Consider the following 23,747-nt stretch of genomic DNA (forward strand, 5'->3'; position numbering starts at 1 on the left):
TTACCTGGTCATGTGGGATCTGTTTTTGAGGTAACTGGTATTCTATTGAGATTTTTGCACCATGAAAAATCCTCAAACTTGCAGTGAATTATCTCAGGTCCCTCTCTGTCTCCAACCTCAGCCCCACCCCCACCCTTAGGAAACAGGACTGCTGTAACCTTGATTTGTTCCAACATGTTCACTGTTTCTGACCCTGATTCCCTCCTTTGGCTCAGCTTCTCAGACAAACTTAAGGCACGTTTGACTAGAAAGGGGGTAGCATTGCCCTATTTAGCCAAATGTTGGAGTTTGGGGAATGAAATTTTAAAACTTGATTTGGAAAAGTTCTTTAAACATGCAAAACCACTAATAAGAGTGACAGTTCTCAAAGTAGGAACCATGAATCGGCCCCGTTCATCTGAACCCTGAATCTTGAGTTCAAGTGTGGGAGAGTTCCAACTTTTGGTTTAGGTTTGAGAATTGAGAAGAAAATTAATGTGGAGAGCAAAAAGCCCCCTACTCAGAACGGCCTGGAATTTAAGCAAAGGAACTGTTTAAAGTTAAGAGATACACAGTGTTTAAATTATATGCTTTTGCCCCAGCCAAGAAATCTTTATTTACACAGCTGGAACTTTCTAACTAGGCGATCTCAGATACTGAAACCAATGTTGAGAAAAAAGATGACTTGAGTAATTCACTTTCACATTAAACCACACAATACAATAAGCAAAGTAATGAAGGTCTTATGCAAAACAAGGCAGAACTAGGAAAGGCTAAATTAGATCATAGCCAATTAGGACATTTCAGGTATGAAAATTAACAGCATAGAGATGGAACTGATTGATGTTACTTGAGGTATCAATCAGGCTTGCCCATCTTGGCAAATTATTTTATGTGAATAATATGACATTCTGTTGGGTTTTGACCTGCACTATTTTAACTAACAAAGTCATAATGTTTTCTTGGGGGCATTATTCCTCAAGAGAAGTTAGGAGTGTGACTGGTCATTAGGTAAATTGAGTAATAAATACTTGGACAAATAACACATACCACATTCTTAAGATGCCCATAAACCAGAAAATCTAAGTGGGGTTTATTGCTTTGTCAGTTTGAAAGAAAAATAGATTGCAAAATTACCATTTGAGTTTATTTAAAATTAGAAAATTGTCATAATCCAAGTTGCTTGGGGAAAATTTTAAAAACAAATCCAAAAATTTATTGGCAGTCTAATTGAATTCATAAAATAGAACAAAATTTGGATGTGTGTCGTATGCCCCGGTAGACACGGGATGCTTTCTTTGAGTTTCCTTCCTTGGAGTCTGGCAGCGTCATTATTGGGACATTCTCTAAAGCCCTTCTCTTTTGGACTCTGTGCAAAATGATACGGTAGACCCCAGTGATTGAGCTGCGGGAATCTCTCCCTTGGTTATTTCTGATATGTTCTTCAGTAATACCCAGATTTTCTAAGGTATGTTTGACCTCGTTCTCTTCTTCCTTAAGTATGCTTTTTTCTGACAAATACTTGGGGTCCAATTGGAAAGGTTCCAAGGGAGTGGGGTGTAGTACTCCTTGCATCCATTCATTGTCCATGATGTAGTCAATGCCATACCTTTCTGTAGGTATTGGCTGTAGAACGCCACGGATCAGCCTCTGACAGGGGTTAGAGACATAATGGGGTATGCTGTATGTCCCATCGAGAATACACTTCTTCAGTTTGGCCACTGTCTCTGCTCGAAATGGCATGGTGCCAGTCACCATAAAGTATAACAGGACCCCCAAGGCCCAGATATCCACATAAATGCCCACATAATTTTTATTCCGAAAGAGTTCTGGGGCAGCATATGGAGGAGACCCACAGAAAGTGTTCAGGGTTTCACCTTTTTTGCTTACTGTGCTGAATCCAAAATCGCCCACCTTCACACAGGTATTGCTTGTATAAAAGACATTTTCTGCCTTCAGATCTCTATGAATAATTTGATTTTCATGCTGTGAAGCAAGAAAAGACAAAGTCAATGTAAAAAACTGATTTAAGATAAAAAAAAAATCTGTGTTAAATATTCAACAATTCTATTTAGACACTGGATAATCATTTACAGAAGCATGAAGATTCATTTAAATATTAGAGAACTTGACTGCTTTAAGCTTTAAGCCCAATGGACTTTTTAAGGTAGTCAATAAACATTTTTTAAACTCCTACCTATGTGCCAGGCACTGTGCTATTGAAAGAAAGTTTGTTTTTTGTTACACAGAATCAGAATGACCATTTAAGATTTGGATGGAACCTTAGAGGTCATCCAATCTAACCCAAACAATAAAGGAATCCTCATTATAACAGCCCTGTCTGAATACTTCCAGGGAAAAAAGTTACTACATTTTGATACATGAGGAACTGATCTAAAGGGGAAAATGTGCCTCCTATTTAAGCACTTTAAAAGCAGACCTGCTCAATACAATAACACTTCCAAAGGACTTAGGTTATATGCTACCCATTTCTAGATAGAGAAGTGATAAGTCAACACATTGAGGTACTTTTGTTTTCTTGGACAGGTGTGGGAACTTGTTTTCTTTGACTATGTGTGTGTGCAACTAATTTTATTTTTTCTTGGTTTCTCAACAGAAGGAAGGGAAAGGTTAAAGGGAGAGAATGGAGCTGAAAATAAAATTGAATTTAAAAAACATTTTTAGCTACTACTGGGCAAAACAATATTTAGCTTGATAAATTCTCCCTTGCTTTAACATTCCTGAGGAAAAATAACAATACAGAGAGTCCTTTGGCTGCACTTTCAGTTAATTAACCTTTGTCATAGACCCCACAAAAAAAAGACTTGAAAATGAAATGTGAATAAGGGCTAGAGCCAGGACCATAAAGGAATACAACCTTGTAGATGGCTTCCTTGACCTCAACAAAACACTATGAAATCCAGCTACCAGAAGAAGCTGATCCCAACCTAGCAATCCCCTAATATATATCCCTGATCCTTGACGTTTGCTTCTAGTCTTGGAGAAGACAATATGGTGTTAATTCAAACAGTACTGGTTTTGGAGTTAAGGGACCTGAGTATAATCGATCTTACTTTTCTTATTTATTCATTGTTTAGGCAATTTTATTTCCTTGGGTCTGTTTCCTCATCTGTCAATCTGTGAAGCTAAGGATGCTGGATTTCAACCTGAGATCTGTCAACTTTAAAAAAATTTTTTTTGATAATCATTTATAAATATAATTGATTTTTTGGTAATCTTTTGTATTTTGTTTTATGCATTTAAAAACATTATTCTTAGAAGTCCATAGGCTTTGCAGACTTCCAATGCTGAACACATGCAAAAAGATGAAGAATATCATCAAAATAATCTGTAAGGTCTTTCCAGCTCTGAACCCTCCCATCTTTATATCTGTACCTTAGATGTCAGATTTATTAGAGCTGTCAAGCTCACAAAGAAACAGAGGCCTCTAACATGTACGTAAGGATCACTGCAGGCTGTATATTCACTTAGATAACTATATATTAACTATGTTCTCCTTTTCTTTATTTTGTTAAATATTTTCTAGTTATATTTACTTTGCTTGGGTTGTACTGTGGAGTGATACAGAGCAGAATTTGGCTTCTCTGCCTTAGTGAACCTGCAGTGACTGCCCATCCTTCAAAGGCTATGTGCTTTTATTCCTGGCACTAAATCTGACCCATAGTTATTTCTCTGCTTTGTCAATGAGGGGCTGCTGGAAAATGGTTCGATGTTCTTTTTCTTTCCTTCCTCTTTATATAGAAATATAGAGACAAGAATAGGGAGTGCAGTTTTACAGTGATCTACAATGTGCCCTTGGCCAACTGCCCCCTACTCTCTTACCACTCATATGCCTGCTGCTTCTCCTCCTAGTTTTTCTTCCTTTTTTTCAGTGGGTGTACAAGTAAGGAGAGGGTGCTTTATGTAAACCAATATATGGAAAGGTTTCTGCCTTAAAGATATAATGCTACCAGAAAGCACAGCCATGGTGGGGCTGACCCATTCCCTAGCAAAAGAAGGCAACCGGTGCCACTAAGTAGTAACATTACCACTCCTGCCCTTCCAAAAACACACAGGGTGGAGGGAGAGAGAAAGAGAGAAGAAAGGAGAAAGAGAGGGAGGGAAGGAGAGGAAAAATAAAGGGAAAGAAGGAAAAAGAGGCAGAGAGGGAGACAGATAAACACACACACGGAGAAAGAGCAGAGAAAATCTTATATTTTTCTTTTTATCTACCCCATGCCAAATTTCCATTCCCAATACAAAGGCCTGCTTAGGCCACTGATAGCTGTCTGAGCTAAAGAGTTTACATAACCTTATCTCTCTATCCATGAGGAAAGACAGGCAGTGTTCCTTCCCCAAATACCCCTATCCTGGCTGATCTGAGGGAAGCACCAGGCAACCATCATATAGGCTTTGAACTCAGAAGTTTAAAAATCACCTAGTGTACCTGCCTCATCCCCATTTTACAAAGAAGAAAGTGATTGGATCAAAGTTACATAGCTAATGAGGAGGAAGACTAGGATTTAGGCCCAAATCCTCTGACTTCAAACTCATTATTCTTTCTACTATGTCATTCCATTCTTTTTTTTTTTTTTTTTTTTTTTTGCTGGCTGGTTACACCAGTAAATGTGGTTTAGGTGAGGAGATGGTGAACTTGTTTGAGACAAGAGCCACGAAAAAATAAGGAAAAGCAAAAAAGTATTAAGTACTTATCAAATGCCCTACACAAAAGGGTAGAGATGAGACTGAAATTTGCGTTCTGGTTTTGGCAATAGAATTTGTACATATGGACAAACTAGAGACCAAAAGAAGAAAGTACAGGACTGCACAATTAAATAATGAAGTGAAAGTTTAGATCTGCTAAATGGTATAACATTGGGTATACATGAAAGAAGGAATTCAGAGAAAGGAACATTTAATGTAGGTTGGAATAGTTTGGAGAGAGTACATGGAGATGGGGTTTGAGAGAGATCCTAAAGGAAAGAACAGGTTTTTGATTGATGGAATAGAATGGAAAGGAAAGTGTTCTAAGCACAAGAGGGAAATGAGAACAGCTTGAGCTAAGCATAAAATACAAGTGATAGACTTGGTGAGGCAATGCAGGGTCAGACTCTATTCTCTTTTGGGGATTCCTGTTGACAAAACTGAAACCACGGGCCCATAATCCTAAATCCTATTGCTAACCTCCACAGAAAGGCTAGATACCAGAAAAAGATACTTAGCCTATTGGTCAAGCAGCCCTAGCCAGACCACTCCTGTTGATGGTCAGAAACAATGGAACTCACCATGTGCTTCACCGCTGACACAATCTGGGAGAAAATGAGCTTGCTTTCCATTTCTGACAGCTTCCCCTCAGTGCTGATCTTCACATAGAGCTCTCCCCCTCCGGCATATTCCATCACCAGGTGGAGCTTAGAGAGTGTCTCTACAACTTCATACAGGCGGATGATGTTGGGATGGTGAAGTTTTTCCATACTGGAGATCTCACGTGACAGTAATTTTTGGGTTTTCTGGTCTAACTTTGTCTTGTCCAGGATCTTAATAGCCACCTTTTCTGAAAATGCAAAAGGGACAATGGATTGATGAGAGCTGCAGTAATTCCTGGCCAACCTCACTGAGTTACACTGAGCTGTGTAAAATTATGTCTCATAGAGGTTAAGAAGCAAAAACTTAAGAAAAAATAAAGGGGGAAGACAGGTAGCTAGGTGGCACAGTGGATAGAGACCTGGGTTCAAATCTGGTCACAAACACCACTTCCTAGCTGTGTGACCCTGGGTTAATCACTTTATCCCAATGGCCTCACAAAAGAAAAAAGAATAGAAAGAAAAAAAAAAAAAAGAAAAGAAAAGGAAAGAAAGAAAGAAAAAGAGGTAATAAAAGCCTGAAGATCATTTGAAATTCAATTGACTCATCCAGGGTCACACAGTTAAGTGTTTGAGACTGGTTATGAACTCAGTTCTTCCTGACACCAAGTTTGGTACTCTGTCCACTACCCACATCACACTGGTAGTAAACTGCAAAGGCAAAATTTGATCCCGTTCTAACCACCCATATCAAGGGCTCTGGTCCACTATTATTCCTGGAGTTAGGAAGATCTGAATTCAAATCCTCAGACACTTACTAGTTGTGTTACCTTGGACAAATGTGTCTCAGCTTTGGTTTCCTCATTTTACAAATGAGAAATATAATTTGTAAAATATAATATCACTGATCTCCCAAGAATGATTAATCTCAAAGGATTAAGATAAGAATTGGAAAGTAGCTAGCAAACCTTAAAATGCTAGCTCTTATGCTTACACCACTCTTCTTCAACTATGTACACAGTTAAACTTTATTAATTCATATTCTCATGGTTCCATATTGGCTGGGATTTTATTTATGAATATAACAAGTAATTTGGTTCGGCTGAAGTTGCCTGATCAATGGCAGTTGGCTTCTCATTCTATTGTTCTTCTAACAATCCCTTTTATAAATTACTTTTAATAAAAACTATTGGTAGCTTAAAGTAACAAAAAAAGTGATCACAGAGTTGCTATAAATTTGTATTTATTTCAATGTAAATCAAATGTAACGGTTGTTAAAGTAGATTTCTGTTCTCTAAGCTGAATGGCTCCATAGTGATCCCTTTGAAGTTTTTGAAACTAATATAGAAATAGGCTTACTTGTAACTAGATAGTATTTATGTCTTTGTTCTAAAAAAAAAAATGAGTTAATATCTACTCTATACCTCTGATAGAATAAAAAGGTAAAACTTTTTTTTAAAGCAGGAAGTGGCTTATTGCTCCTCGTGTTTCAAAATTTCTGGCAAATATTGATTTCTGGGATTCAAGAATAAGAAATCACAATTCTTGGAAATTCCACAAATCATAAGTTGTTCTGTATTTAATATTTTTTTAATAATAAGTGACCATGATAATAAATTGTGAATGAATTTTCTGGGATAGGGTTATATGAAAAGTTTCAGAGGTTTTCTATTTTAAAAGATTGCATGTTGAACAATAATATTAGTAACAAATAATGTATAATATTTAGATGGATTTGATGACAAACTAAGATATTAGGACAATGATTTCAAATATTAAAAAAGGAATAATTTGGCAGTCATACTATGCTCCCTACTTCTTATCTCCCCCATCCTGAATTCTGCACAAGTAGGTAGAACATCAGCTTGAAGTTGTTTTCTTAATAGTACATACAGATTTATGATTGTTTTCCCACAATTTGTGGGAGTCCTCCAAGAGATCCCTAGTCCCAAGGCTGTGAACTAGAGCTAAGCTGACCAATTCATGTGAAGACGGATACTGTGATCTTGAACAACTTTAACCAACAGCCAAGCTGACTGCCTACAAACCAAACTTGTATAATATGAATCATTCTTTACAAGAGAATGCCAAGTACCTCCTTGTATAGTGAGGTTTGTGGTATGTTATTTTTTGTTTGCTTTTAATGAAACACAACTACTTTAAGTCTTTTCCTGGCTTCCATGTTGAACGAGGCTCTCAGAGTCCATGCTGGACACCAAAATGGCTTCAGAGCCACCCTGACTATTTGGTTAAGACTACAAGGGAATTGAAGGCCAAATTAGTCTTATCCAGAATAGCTCCTAGTATGGAAGATGCCACAGTTACAAACCCCAGATGGTCCCTGAAGTGGCTCTAAGTTGGTCCTAAAATGGATCTGTTCCACAACCAGTTGTTACTCCCACTGTTCTGGAATTCTGAGTCTGGATTAAGACACACAACTTAAAAAAGATAGTTTTTTTTTTTTTTTTTTTAACATTAAGTTCATTTATGAATTTCCACTCCTAAACCCAAAAAGCTAGCCCTTGTTTGGAAAAAGAAAAAAGAGAAAGAAAAATCAGTTGATAAAAACTAGCCAATGCATTTACCAAGTCTAACAGAACAGATAAGAAAAATAAATGCATTTCTCACCTCATATTTGGGAATAAATTTGGTTATTATAGTGAAATAGCTTTTTTTTTCTGTTTACATTGTTGTAGTCATGTGTGTTATTTCCTTAGTTCCATTTATTTCACTTATTCATGTCTCTCTGAATTCATGAATTCATACTAATCCATCCAAGCACCACAGTTTAGCCATTCCCCAGTCAATGGGCTTCTCTGAACTTCTGGAGTCACTCTAGGACTTGGTGTATGAGCTGATGTGGATTGTAGACAAAAATCAGCTACTAACAAAGGAACTCAGAATGTGGAATGGAGGAAGGGAAGAAGGGAGGAAAAGTGATTGCTTATTCCTTGGGACAACAGGGAGTCCTTGAGAAAACGATTATCTACATGGACAATTAAGCAAAATAAAGATCTCCAAGCTTAATCAGACGTTGTTATTTATTTGGATGATTGTAGGCAATCCTTCACTCACTATCAATTTAAAGAGTGACCTATACACATGAAGTCATTCCCCCAGCAATCTGTCTCATTCTATCTCAGTTTGTATGCCCTGCTACTAAATATTGAGCCTTTCCCTGACTTTGATGTTCCCTTCTCCAGAATCAGACTTAATGAATATAGAAAGGACCTTCTCACCAAAGTCACACTCTGTTGTATAGCTGCTGTCCATCCTGTTGGTACTGGAATCTTCTCTTTGTACTTACCTATCATGTAAACTATCCTGCTCATTTGCTGTATTCTACATTTTCTGCTTTAAAGCTCAGGCTTCAGAAAGGCTTAAGAATTCAGAAAGTTTTTGTTTCAGAGAACTTAAAATACTCAGTATTACTATCAGTACGATTTCATCATATGGATATATAGATATCCAGCCCTAATCACTCTCCTGAGCTCTAGTCCCCACATTTCCAACTGTTTTATTAGACATTTCCAAAACAGATGTCCTACAGACAACTAAATATGTCCAAAGCAGAACTAATTTCCCTCTCAACTTATTCCTCTCCTGAACTTCCCTATTTCCATCAAAGAACACTGTTGTTCTCCCTTTTACCTTGTTACAAAGCCAAGTCTACATATCCGTTCAAATTGACTGACCCTTGTACCTATCTTCTCAATATCTCATAGCCTACTTTCCCTCTACTCTCACACAACCATCTCCTTATTCCTTTGAATTGTTCATCACCTTTTGCCTGGGACTATTTCAATATCCTCCTAATTTATCTCTTTCTTCACTTCAAAACATCTTTCACATAGCTACCAAAATGATATTTCCTTTTTAAAATTTTATTTATTTTATTTTGAATTTAACTGAAACAAGCATTTCTGTAACAGAAAAAAAATTATTGTACATAAAACTCCACAACTATTGTTTACAACTTGCAATATCTTTTAAATATATAATATAAAATTACCATGAAACTTTCCCTTTTTTCTTCCCTTCCCCTAATATAGGAATGGTTAATATAAAGCCATTCTACATATACTTCTATTTATCCAGTTTTTTTTCCTCTGGATTTATATAGTGTCTTCCTTCATATGTCCTGGGTAGTTAATTTGGATATTTGAAATAAGTCAAAATGACTTATTTACTCAAAGTTGTTCTTAAAACAATTATTGTTATTATACTATGTTCTCTTGTTTTGTTCATTTCAATCTTTATTTCATACAAGCCTACGCATGTTTTTGTAAGATCATCAGGCTTTCTTATACCACAGTAGCATTTCCTCACAATTATATAACCACAACTTGTTCAGCCATTCCCCAATTGATGGACATCCCCACAATTTCCAGTTCTTTGATATTTCTAAAGCATAGATCTGATCTCATTGTTCTCCTTCCCAAGAAGCCTTAATGGGTATCTATTGCCTTTTAAGATCAAACAGAACTTCCTCTGTTTTTCTTGTAAAATGGGAACATCTAAAGCTATTGCCTAAATAATAATACCTAGAAAGGTTTTTGTGAGGCTTCTATGAGGTAATCCATATAAAGTATTTTGCAAACCTTAAAGAGTTATGTGTGTCTATTATTATTACTTTGTACTTATGCTGGTTTTTCCCTTAAGAAAGACCATCACAAAGAAAATATCATTTCTTATTTTTCAATGACAAGTAGAATTCTGTAAACCTAAATGTTTTTTAAAGAAAACCCAAAATGGACATGTATACATATATTGTATTTAATTTATACTTTAACATATTTAACATGTATTGATCAACCTTCCATCTGAGGGGGAAGAAGAGGAAAAATTGGAACAAAAGGTTTGGCAATTGTCAGTGTTGTAAAATTACCCATGTGCATATATATATATATATATATATATATATATATATATGGTAAATAAAAACTATTGTTATTAAAAAAAGAAAAAGAAACAAAAAAGAAAACCCAAAATTTTAAGGGTTTAGTGTCCTTTGGAAAGAATGTATTATCATATGTGACCTGAGTTAAGTTATTTCCCTTCGTTAAGCCTAGTTTAGACTGGAAGTTCCTTCCAGATCTAGTATTCTGTGAAAACAGTAACTTTGAATTATATTTTAAAAGGCAATCTGACTGAGTTGTTTCCCATATCATCTATTCAAAGAGACTGAATATGTTTAGGGGACACCACATTGTTTACAGGAGGGAAAAAGAAAGCCAATCTTCCAGTTTAGAAAGAAAGTCTTTGGCTTATCGATAAGGAATGGTCAGAGAGAGATTGGCTAAGGGAGAAGAAAGCCAGGGAGGGAAGCTTATTTGACATGAGGTATATACACAATTTAATTTCTAATTCCAATCACCTGTTTCTCACATATCAAATTTTAAATTAAATAGGATTGATCAAAAAACTGCTTAATAAGCAAATAGGCATCTGAGGTACCATACTTTACACTTCTCAGATTGGCTAAGACTTCAGGAAAAAGATAATGATAAATGTTAGGGAAAAGAGGGAAAATGGGATACTTAGTGCATTGTTGGTGGAGTTGTGAACTGATCCAACCATTCTGGAGAGCAATTTGAAACTATGTCTAAAAAGCTATAAAACTGTGCCTGCATTCTCTTTAATCCAGCAGTGTTCTATTAAGTCTGTATCCCAAAGAGATCATAAAAGAAGGAAAAGGACCCAGGTGTACAAAAATATAGCAATCTTTTTTTGTAGTGGCAAGGAACTGGAAATTGAATGGATACCCATCAGCTAGGAAATGGCCGAATAAGTTATGGGATATGAATGTAATAGAATATTATTAGTCTATGAGAAATGATGAGCAGGCTAATCAGAAAAGCCTGAAAAGAATTACGTGAACTGATGCTTAATGAAGTGAGCAGAACCAAGAGAACACAGTAACAAGATCTGATGATCAGCTGTAATGAACTTGGCTCTTTTCAACAATGTGGTGATTCAAGGCAATTCCAACAGACTTCAGATGGAAAGTACCACTTGCATCCAGAGAAGGAACTCTGAAGACTGAATATGTATCAAAGCAGAGTATTTTCACCTTTGTTGCTGCTGTTACTTTTTTTTTTGTTTGCTTGTTTTTTTTTTCCTTTCTCATGTTTTTTCCCTTTTATCTGATCTTTTTTGCATAGCAGAATGAATATGGAAAAATGTTTAGAAGAATTGCACATATTTAGCTTGTATCAGATTTCTTGTTGGCTTGAGGAGGAAGGCAGAGGAAGAGAGATAATTTTGTAACACAAAATTTTGCAAGGGTGAATGTTGAAAACTATCTTTTCATGCATTTGGAAATAAAATACTAATGAATAAAATCAACCAGCTGGCATTTGTCAACATGGAAATATAGAGAAAAATGTGCAGCTTTTAACAGTCTTCCTGGGCACCAAACTGAAACAAACAGATAATACTGCAAAAAAAAATCAGTTATTACAACTTGACCAGTTTTGGTATGTTGCTGAGCAAAATCCTGGAGAGGAGGGATCAATTTCTAGTACTTCTCAGGATACTAAAAAATACTCCCCATCCGTGGGTGTTCAACAAACAACATTTGTATGACTAACTTCAAATCAAAGTATACTCCCTGTGAACACTGTGAACTGGCTCCCCAACCTGAATATGGCCTTGGAGGCTTAGAAAGCTAGAGCATCTTCAAAGTTTCCTATGAAGAGGAAATAAGGTGGTGGACCAGAGGTGACCTATCCTGCTACTTGGTTGATAAGCTAACTGGAGAGAGTGAAGAACAGTAAGCAGTACATTGGTACCACTAAGAAATTGGCAGGGTCAGGAATGGGGGGGGTTGCGAAGAGAAGTACTGATCAATCAATAAGCATTTATTAAGACCCACTATGTAATGGTCATAAACATACTATGTGGTGAGTATAAAAGTACTAAAAAGAAATAATCTTTTCCCTCAAGAAGCTTATATACTATCTGGGAAAAGTGACAGAGACACAGTGAAGGCAGACAAAGGAATTCATAGCAAGGGAGAAGAGGGAAAAGAGGAGAAAGGGGGAGGAAGTAAGAGAGGGCAGAAAAAGGGAAAGGAGGGAAGAAAGCATAAGCTCCAGGCATTTGCAGTAAGACCAGCAGAACATCAAAGTACTGATAACTTTGAGATGATCTCGTTAGGTTTGCTTTTTAAAGTTTTACCAACAACTTGGAGGTGCGCTGGTTGTTATGAACTAAACCCAAGGTGACATGGATCAGTTAGTTTATATCTAAAACCCTATAAAATGAGACCTCAAACTGCTCTGTCCCCCCGCCCCATTCCATACTCTTTCATCGGCATTACTACCCACTGTTACAAAGTCTGATCCATGGTTCCACAAGGGATCATCTCTGTCCTTTTCCCCACACAGCCTATTTCCCTTCGCCATCCTATCCCTGTACTCACCCCATCTGCTTCTGAACTACTCCTTTATCTCCTTAAATCTGAGCTTTCTGTGCCTGTTCATCCAGACACCCTCTGTGCCTTATTAAAGTATGATTTCAGTCTCTTACTTCCTGATGCCATCATGGTCTTTATCATCAAGTACCCAAAGAATCTAACACAACTGCCCCACTCCATAATTTTATAAATGAATAATTCAGGAATAATGTACAACAAACCTAGAAATGTAGATTGGAGCCTGATTGTAAAGGGTTTTAAATGCCAAAGGGAAGAGCTTCTATTTTATCTGAGAAGCAATAAAAGGATCTATTGGAGTTTCTGAACAGAGGATGACAGGTTCAGAATTGTGGATATTTAGGAGTATCATTCTTCAATTGAATGGTGGATGGATTGCAAAGGGGAAAGACTAATGACAGGGAAGCTGATTAGGAGGCTATTTTAATAATCCAGGATTATTGGGTAAAGCACTGAGTCTAAAGTCAGGGAGACCTGATACTTCCCAATGCTGATGCTGGGCAAATCACTTAACCTGTTTGTCTCAGTTTCCTCATCTGTAAAATGGAAATAATAGCACAAATCTCCCAGGGTTGTTGTGAGAGGATCAAATAACATTTTAATTGTAAAGTGCTTAGCACAGTGCTTGGCATGTAATGCAGTGCTATATAAGCATTAGCTATTTGTAATTATTATTATTCCAAATGTGAAGTACTTTCAGGCCTTAATGACAAATAATCCTTGAGCTGTAGCCATCTGGAGCAACCCACATTTCCTGGGGTAAAAGTTTCCATTTAATCTAAGACAGAAAGGGGAGGGAACAAAATGAATCCCGCCCCTGGGCATAGCAGACCCAGGTCTGGGAAGCAAGAAGGCTATGAGCAAATATGAGATTCAGTCAATGTACCTAGTCACCTCAGGATGGATCTACAGTGTTCTAGCTTCATCATAGAATCTAGAGCTGAAAGGGACTATCAGAGACCATCTTCATCTTTGTACAGAGGAAGAAACCACAACCCAGAGAGATTAAGTTATTTGCCCATGGCCACACAGATACTGAAATCTCAGAGACTGATTATGAATCCAGATTTTTTCATTCTAAATTGACACAAGGACTTCCTAAAATCATTTACATAATTTGCAGGAAGAATGAGTACAAAATCGAATGAGCAATATCTATATGTTCCTCGAAATCAAATAACTGAATCCCTTCACCCCATAAATGAAAGTTCAAGCTTCTCATTATGGATCTTCCACCAACTGACTTCTCCTTGCCTATTTGCTCATGTTGTGCTGTTTTGGTTATACCTTCCACAGGCCAGGCAAACTAGAGTAAATGGAAGATAAACCGAGAGGGGAAGAGAAAAGGTGATTGGAGGTGGTGGTAGGAGGATTTGGACAGACCTTTTTTAGAAGATGGCCTTTGGGCTGAGTCTTCAAGCAAATCAGGAAAATCAAAAGAATGGGGCAGCTCAGAGCATTTCAGGCATGGAGAAGGGAGGTAGAAAATCATGGCCACAGAAAATAAAACTGTCAGGTTAGCTAAATTATAGAGAGTATAAAAGAGAATAAATACTAGATAGAAGACTTTGTATTTGATCTTTGGTAATGGGGAGCAACTGAAACAGCTATATGAACTGCAAGGGAACTGAGCAAAGGAAGGTAACATAAATCTGTGTTTTAGAAAAATCACTTTTGGATCAGAAAGGGGAGAAATTAGGCAGGGAAACCAGTTAAAAGTTCATAGCCCAGCACTCAAACTACTGTGCCAACTAGCTGGTCTCATCTATTCTCTATATGTATATCTTTTATGGACTTTTATGGAGTTATTTGCTTCTCTGGTTTCCTCCACCTACCGTGTTTCCCCGATAATAAGACACTGTCTTATTATTTTTTTGGGACTAAAAAACACCAGAGGGCTTATTTTCAGGGGAGGGCTTATTTTATCCTCCATCATGCCCCTTTTATCCTCCATCATGCCCATTTTAGCCTCCATCATGCCCCTTTTATCCTCCATCATGCCCATTTTAGCCTCCATCATGCCCCTTTTAGCCTCCATCATGCCCCTTTTAGCCTCCATCATGCCCCCTGAGTGCTTATTTTATTCTCCATCGCTTACTGAACTTACCGAGTTTTTAGATGGTCCTGTCTCAGCTCTACTCCGCGGCGCTGCTCTCAGTAGCGCCAGCAAGCAAATCACCAGGGAAGAAGAGGATGACGCGCTCACTGCTGCAGCTCTGATTGGATGCAGCTCGGACCGCGACGTGCGTTTCACCCGGGAGGGGAGGGCGGCGCTGCTTACTGAAGGTACCGCTACGCAGCATATAGCGCAGGGGATCACCATGATGACCATTTTCATAGTAAGTTCGATAGGGCTTATTTTCGGGGGAGGGCTTATTTTAGCGGAATATTAAAGAGTATGTGGGTGTCTTATTTTCAGGATAGGTCTTATTATCGGGGAAACACGGTAGAAAGGCAGGTCCAGAGGAGAGAACAACAATCATGTTGTGGGATCAAGTGACTTGGAGAAATGCAAAGCTGGACCTCTAGGAAAGGGGCCAGATGGTGAAGGACTTTAAAAGCCAGACATAGGATTCTGTAATCCCCAAAACCTGCACAAGGGGAGCTGCCCATCTGCTCAGGGTTTGGGGCATAAATGGAGGCAAACCATTAATTAGCTCCTTTGTTGACAGACAGCATGCCTCTGTTAATATAATGCATTTTATTACGCTCATAAAACTATTTCACTAGAGAACAGATAGACTGTTCTCTATCTGTCGATCTCTCCTTGTGTCTGTCTGTCTGTGTCTGTTCATCTCTGTCTCTCTCTCTCCCTCTTGCCATCTGTTCTCTATCTCTCTCTGTGATGATCCCTAGTGCTTAACACAATGCCTGGCATATAGTAAGCACTTAAAAAAATACTTGTTGAGTGACTGACAACTTGTTTTTGGCAATTCAACTTTTAATGTTAGTAAATTCAGAATATGCACAGTGCATACAGTGCTAGTATCTAAACTAGTACAATAAGCAATTACCAAACATACAGTAACTTGAAGTTCATTCAGTACATTCGGCAAGTAAAAAGCTGCCACTATTTTCTCTCCTCTTGTCAGTCTCTTACAATCTGATTTTCAGCTTCAACTCATCTGAAATGGCTCTTGCCAGTTGCCCCTGACCTTTCAGTTTCTCAATCAGATGGCCTTATCACAGGTTCTCATGCTTCTTGATCTTTCTGTAGTATCTGATATTGCAAATAGAGATGTCTCTGATGACATCTCTTGCACAGAAGCACAATGTGCCCCATGCTGGGAAACATTTCCTTTCCTCCTGCATCTCAAGAATTCCTGATTTCCTTAAAGACTGAGCTTAAGAGCCGCCTTCTACTTGAGGTCTTTTCTAATCCCCCAGTTAGAAATACTATTACCATATTATTATTATTATTAAATATTATTTAATATAATACTATCTGTGGCCGTGTTATTTGCTTCATTACAATGCAAGGTCCTCAAAAATTCCTTGAGAACAGTGAAAATTGTGTTTTTCTTAGTATCTCAAGGACCTAACACACCTGGAGTAGAATAGGTGCTTAATAAATGTTTGTTGGTGAATTAATTCAAGGCTTCCTATGATGTAGTATCAAAATACAGTTCTATCTCATGTCACAGTACTTGCCTTCCTTCACTCTGGTGAACTGGACTACTGGGTCCCATACTTTCTTGCTGCTTAGCCCAATCACTTCCCTCCAACTAAAAGTCCCTTTCTCTTCATCTCTGCCTTTCCAGATTTTACCCATCCACTCAGATACCATTTAAACTATATTTGCCCTTTTGGTCTGATTTTTCTCTTCCAACATGATTCATAAGGAAATGTACATTTTTAAAAATGAATATACATGCTTAACCAGAAAAATAAAATCATAATAAAAATTATATTTACCATGAAAGTTTTGCTGATTGTAACTTCTTCCTCTTCTGAATGGTCATAGTATCTTGTACTATGCCTTTAGCAAGGCTAGGGGATTTCACTATTCACAAAGTGCTTTCCTCAACTGAGCACTATGAAGAAAATGGGAATTTGCCTAGAATCCCATTTTACACATCTAAAGGGAAGCTGTGACTTTGTTTAAAATCAATAGGCCAATAAAGGTCTTTTGACTCAAGTTCAGTGCTTTCCAGATGACATTATTTCACAAAGTTAAAAAATAAAATGTTTTTCCCTTCACCTTTGCCCCACTATATTGTGAGTTCCTTGAGAAACAAACTGGATCTTTTTCTTGATTGCCTCTGTATTCCCACAGTATATAACAAAATGCTTTGTAATAGCAGATACCAAGTAAACTTATTTATTCTAATGAATTAATGTTAATGATTTAATGAATTGATATTAGCAAAATCAATTTTATAACCTTAATCTTAAACCAAGCACATGATCCACAACAAATTTTCAAATATAAATTATTTCTGGATTATTTAACTGTTCAAGACTCTTTTGGGCCATTGCTAATACATATGCAAAGATAAGATATTAATTGATATGTACTTCAGAAATGGGTTGGTTTGACAATATACAAACTCCAATTAATCATTTTAAGAAAATTCAGCATTATTATGTCACTATGATTGTGCTTGGTTCCCAAATATCATGAGGGTTTCATCTTGAAAAGTCAAACCTTACCTTTGGTTAGGGAGTGAATTCCAAGCTTCACCTGGGAGAAGTTTCCACTTCCAATTTCCCCTCTGACCCTGTAGAAGCCGATTCTTTTCCCAAGTGTGATTTCTCTCACCACCTTCTCATCCTTAGACATGTCCCGCATGAGTTTCTCAAATGGTGTCAGCTTATGCTGCTGCCCTTCTGCATCTCCCTTGTAGTGCTCAGTCTGGCCATAGTCCTCAATGCTCTCCCGACGACTCCATCTGGCATAGCGGGGGTTCCCCAGGCCTCCATTCACATACACTGTGGTCATCGTCCAGGGGAGGCTCACGTCTCCATTGTGATATCCAAAGGGTGTTAGCCAGTTTTTAAGAGTTCAGTGGGCTGGGCAAGGTTCTACACAGAAAATAACTTGACTTTGGATTCAGAACTACTTGTTTAGCCCAGAGGATGGTCATCCAACATGAGTAATTTCAGTTTCTCAATTTTACTCTGAAGACTATCAAAGAGATCATGGTATAATGTATTTGTAAAACGGAAAACTGCTCATTTCATGTGAGAAGTTCCAAACATTTTCCTGTGGGCATAATCTATAGGCTTTCATTGACTGTGGGGTCTAGGACCATAACCAGCTGCTCATGTAGGGACTCTGATCACTTTCAGATCCCACTGAACAAACCATAGCATCTTCTTATCAGGCTGAAGATCAAAGACCCCAAACTGCTATTTCCTGTGATTCATCTTCTAGTCTCAGTGAACTTTTCATTTAAGCATATACAAGATTCCTTCTGCCCACAAAGTCCTGGTTCTTTGGATACCTCTTTGATTCTCTCCATTTCTAACTGTTGCCAATTGAATAACTGCCCATGAGTTCTAGAGCTTGTAATTTGGCTCCATTGAAAGGGAAAACTTATAGATAGATCTTGCTTTAGTCACATGGGAAACCAGAGAAGGATTCAAGCACTACAATGTCATTTTAACATACATTTATTTATATGAGCCTTCTTCTATTGAGTCTTCTCAAAAATTTGGCAGATGCCTATTCATCCTAAGAGAAGAAATGAAAATCATTAGCTTGTTTATATTATTGAATTGTTTTATTACATATTTAATATATGATATACATATATATTTAAGGAAGGAGATGATATATATATGCATATATACACACACATTCATTCATATTGAACAATTGGAAACTGTTATATTCTAGTAAAGTACAAATCTCACTTCTTAAAGTTTAGGGGAAAATATATATTGTCTTCTCTTTTAAGGAATCCTGGGTATTTTAAACTCCTGGTGTCAAACTCAATTAGAAATGGGAGCCGCTAAATAGCTTGTAAGGATCCCTGCAGATTCATACTGACTTTGAAAACTACATATTAACAATATAGGCATTTTATTGGATTTTTATTTATTTTCTTAAATATTTCCCAATTATATTTTAACATTGTTCAGGTCACACTCAAGGAATGTTGGGGGCTGCAATGTGGGCTGTGTGTTTGACACTTTGGGCTTAGACAACACACAAGAAGACTCAAGATAAGAATGAAACTCAAAAGACCATTGTACTGACTGAATAAGCATTAAAGGTGTCACTTTTCTACTCTTAACAATCTCAAGAGTTGCAAGATACCTTGCTAGGATTCAACCTCATGTTTCCCAATGGGAAATGAAGGAATCTGATTCAAATTCTTAAGGTAAATTTAGATGAATAGACCATAGACTATGTCTTGGAAGTGTTACCTTGGGATCCATCAAAGGCAAAACAAATGTCTGATAAAATGATACCAAATTAACTATCCAGACCATAACCAATGACTGGGGACATGTTGCTGCTTTCCATCCACAGAGATGACCATGTGGAGTTGCTATCTATAGCAATGAAGATTCAGTCACACATTCTTGCCCACTCAGGAGATAAGGACTAGGTCTCCTAGTCAGGAAAGGGAGAGAGCAGGGTGTGGGGGTATCAGGTGGAGACTTGGCTTTATTAGCCCCACACACTAATCAATTCAATAAAATGTGATGATTCTTCCTCTTCTTCAGTAGTGTCTGACTCTTTGGGACCCTATCTGGAGTTTTTTTGGAAAAGATAATAGACTGGTTTGCCATTTCTTTCTCTAGCTCACTTATAAATGAGGCAAACAGGGTCAAGTGACTTATCCAAACCACACCAGCCAGTTAAGTGTTTGAGACCAGATTTGAACTGTGGAAGATGTCTTTCTGAGCACTCAATCCACTTGCGCCATCTAATATTATGCTAATGACTTAGTAAATGTCCAATACAACAATTTATAGTGGTAGGTGCCAAATAAATATTTGCAGTTGAATTCTTTGTCAATTCATTTGAACAAACTTTTATTAAGTTTATTAGAACAATCCAAGGATTTCTTGCTTCAACAAACCATAGAACTTAAATGGAAAGGACCTGAAAGGTCATTTAGTCAAAGCCACTAGTTGTACAGATGAAGAAACAAAGGGTATGAGTAAGTGACTCCCAGAGTGGGTGACTTGCCTAGAGCTTTTTGGTAATAGAGAGTGGAGGCTAAATAATCCACATCTTTGAACAGCCAATAATCTTCCCACTATACTAGACTGCTTGAATATATCGCCACCTAAACTTACTATAATCACCCAATTTTAAACTAAATCAAGCTAGCATGGCAGAAACAAAGTTTAGACCAAAATTGTCCATTATATACCAAGACAAGTTCAGAGATGAGTACATGACTTAGGTGTAAAGGATGACATCATAATCAAATTTAGATGAACTTGGAAGAAAATATTTGTAGGCACTATAGAGAAAGGAAGAATTAATAACCAAACTTTACCCACAGAGATTACTTCTGGGCCACTCAAAATTTCCTATTGCACTGTGGCCACCTATTTATAGGACCCTTACAATTCCCTTCTCTTGTTTTGCAGGAACTGCTCATCTCATCAAAAATGTAGAAAATTTGACTACATGAAGTTAAAAGTGTTTGTATACAAGAAAAAAAACAATTCAACTAAAATTAAAAGAGAAGGAAATAGGGAAACAATTTGCATCATTTAATAAATGTCTCATTTCTAAAATATATAGGGAATTGATTCAAAGAACCATTCTTCAACTGAAAAGTGATCAAAGGATATAAATAAGCAGTTTTCAAAGGAAGAAACCCAAGCTATCAATAGCCATATGAAAAAAAATTCTCTCAATCACTATTAGAGAAATTCTGAGGTAGTACTTCATATCTATCAGATTTGCAAAACTAACAATGGAAATTGACAAATGCTAGAAGGTCTGTGGGAAAATGTACCTTAATACACAGTTGGTGAACTATGAACTGGTCCAACCATTCTAGAAAGCAATTTGGAAGGATGCCCCAAATCCTGTTTAATTATCCATTTTCTTTGACTCAGCAACACTGATAATAAAGCTATGTTCCTTTTTTTAAAAAAAATATAGCTTTTTATTTATAAGATATATGTATGGGTTGGTCAACCTGCCACCTGGGGGGGGAGGAGGGGAAAATTAGAACAATTTGGAATTGTCAATGTTGTAAAATTACCCATGCATATATCTGGTAAATAAAAAGCTATAAAAATAAATAAATAAATTTTAAAAAGAAAAAAGATATATGTATGGGTAATTTTTCAGCATTGATAATTGCCAAACCTTTTGTTCCAACTTGTGCCCTCCTTCTCTCCACCCTCTTACCCCAGATGGCAGGTTGACCAATACATATTAAATATGTTAAAGTATATGTTAAATACAATATTAGTATACATGTCCATAGTTATTTTGCTGTACAAAAAGAATCAGACTTTGAAACAGTGTACAATTAACCTGTGAAGGAAATAAAAAATGCAGGCTGACAAAGGTAGAGGGATTGGGAATTCTACGTATGGTTCATAGTCATCTCCCAGAATTCTTTCGCTGGGTGTAGCTGGTTCAGTTCATTACTGTTCTATAGGAACTGATTTGGTTCATCACATTGTTGGAGAGGGCCTCATCCATCAGCATTGATCATCATATAGTATTGTTGTTGAAATATATAATGATCTCCTGGTCCTGCTCATTTTACTCAGCATCAGTTCATGTAAGTCTCTCCAGGCCTTTCTGAAATCATCCTGGTGATTGTTTCTTACAGAATAATAATATTCCATAACATTCATATACCACAATTTATTCAGCCAATCTCCAACTGATGGACATCCACGTACTTTCCAGTTTCTGGCCACTACAAAGAGGGCTGCCACGAACATTCTTGCACATACAGGTCCCTTCCCCTCCTTTAAGATCTCTTTAAGCCCAGTAGTAACAATGCTGGGTCAAAGGATATGAACAGTTGGATAACTTTTGGGGCATAGTTCCAAATTGCTCTCCAGAATGGCTGGATGTATTCACACTTCCACTAACAATGTATCGGTGTCCCAGTTTTTCCACATCCCCTCCAACATTATCTTTCCAGGGAACTAGTCATTCTAGCCAATCTGACAGGTGTGTAGTGGTATCTCAGAGTTGTCTTAATTTGCATTTCTCTGATTAATAATGACTTGGAGCATCTTTTCATATGGCTAGAAATAGTTTCAATTTCTTCATCTGAGAATTATCTGTTCATATCCGTTGATGATTTATCAATTGGAGAATGGAATAAAGCTATATTCCAAAGAGAAAGGACCCATATGTACAAAAATATTTATAGCAGGCCTTCTTGTCATGGCAAAGAATTACAAACTGAGGGTTTACCTTTCAATTAAGAAAAGAATGAACAAATTCTAACAACAGAAGCATGTGAAGTGATAAAATACTATTGTGCTGTAAGAAATGATGGACTTCTATTATTACATATGCTTTCTTGAAATGGAAACTTATTGTTACAGATTTTGAATCCTTCCTGATGTTTTGTTAAGCACTTGACTATGTTTTCCCCCTTTTTCTGTTCTTTTTCCATTTAATTTTTTTTCTTATTTTGCAATAATTTTTTTAAAGAGAAAAAAAGAAATGACAGAAGATAGTTTCAGAAAAACCTGGGAAGACTTATATGAACTAATAGATGAAATTATCAGAATTAAGAGAACAATTTATTTACTGACAATATTTCAAAAGACTTCAAAAGATTTTATAACAAATATTGTAAATTAGAGAAAAAAAGCCTTATTGAGATTAACATATTTTGGTCAAAAATGTTTGTGCCAGCCCTTTTTGTAGTGGCTAGAAACTGTAAAATGAATGGATGTCCATCAATTGGAGAATTGTTGGGTAAATTATGGTATGTGAATGTTATGGAATATTATTGTTCTGCAGAAATGACCAGCAGGATGAATGCAGAGAGGCTTGGAGAGACTTGATGCTGAGTGAACTGATGCTGAGTGAAATGAGCAGAACCAGATCATTTCAGATCAATTCTTCCTTTGCAACAACAACAACAACAATAATAAAATTCAGTTCTGCACATATGTATTGTATCTAGGATATACTATAACATATTTAATATGTACGGGAATGCCTGCCATCTAGGGGAAGGGGTGGAGGGAAGGAGGGGAAAATTCAGAACAGAAGGGAGTACAAGGGATAATGTTGTAAAAAATTACCTATGCATGTGTACTGTCAAAAATGTTATAATTATAAAATTAAAAACAAAACAATACATATTTTGGTCAGTTGTGGGGTTTCTCATGTTCTAGTTTTAAAGGCCCTTATTAACTGTTTGAAAACTGAAACATCATAAATTTAGAGCTAGAAGTGGCCTGTGAAGTCTACTTCAATTTCTTCATTTTTCAAATGAGGAAACAATCAGAGAAGTAAATGACTTAGAACCATATTTTCTTTTCTTGCTTTCTGTTTTGGGGGTTGAGGGAAGGAGAAACGTAGCTTATGCAGAAATTTATTTTGCATGACTGTGTGTGTGTGTGTGTGTGTGTGTGTGTGTGTGTATATATATATTAAGGGTTTTGTTTTTCTTGCCTTCTCAATGAGTGAAGTAATGGATAAAGGTGGGAGAGAATTAGAAACTAGAAATGAAAAAAAATTAAATTACAAAAGAAAGTGTAACATGCTCTCCTAGCAGTTACTATTACCAGTCTCTCCTGATTCCTAGGCCCTCAGAGACCTTTGGTCACTGACCTTTGCAGTGTCAACTAATTCTACCAACTCGCCTCCTCTGAGGCCTTCAGAGGCCTCTGGCCACCCAGGAATGGTAAATATGAAATAGAGTGGGAGAGCATATGAAAGAAAAGTTCCTCAGTGAAACAATACCCAAGTAAAAAGGGAGCACCCATGAGGTTGGGGCATGCCCTTAGCTGGCAGGCTAAATCCTGAAAGGGACTTAGCATATTAGAAGAGTTAGTGAGCTGTAATGAGAAATGGGGTTAGGAAGCATAGTAGAATTAGGGGAGATACCACGTGGCAT

At 37.0% G+C, this 23,747-nt stretch overlaps 1 protein-coding gene across 1 annotated transcript in view; it reads right to left on the reverse strand.

Annotated features, from left to right (window-relative positions):
- Positions 1–1,172: 1,172 nt before the first annotated feature.
- Positions 1,173–23,747, reverse strand: part of NIM1K (NIM1 serine/threonine protein kinase) — a 42,731-nt gene continuing 20,156 nt past the window's right edge. Inside the window, exons 2-4 of the mRNA XM_074282575.1 lie at positions 17,374–18,397; positions 5,265–5,533; positions 1,173–1,965 (exon numbers count right to left, since the gene is read on the reverse strand). Coding sequence (XP_074138676.1) covers positions 1,216–1,965; positions 5,265–5,533; positions 17,374–17,662 — 1,308 coding nt within the window. The 5' untranslated portion in view covers positions 17,663–18,397 and the 3' untranslated portion in view covers positions 1,173–1,215. The remainder of the gene's footprint in view (positions 1,966–5,264; positions 5,534–17,373; positions 18,398–23,747) is intronic.

Source organism: Sminthopsis crassicaudata, chromosome 1 (assembly GCF_048593235.1).
Source record: "Sminthopsis crassicaudata isolate SCR6 chromosome 1, ASM4859323v1, whole genome shotgun sequence".
NCBI lineage: Eukaryota > Metazoa > Chordata > Mammalia > Dasyuromorphia > Dasyuridae > Sminthopsis > Sminthopsis crassicaudata.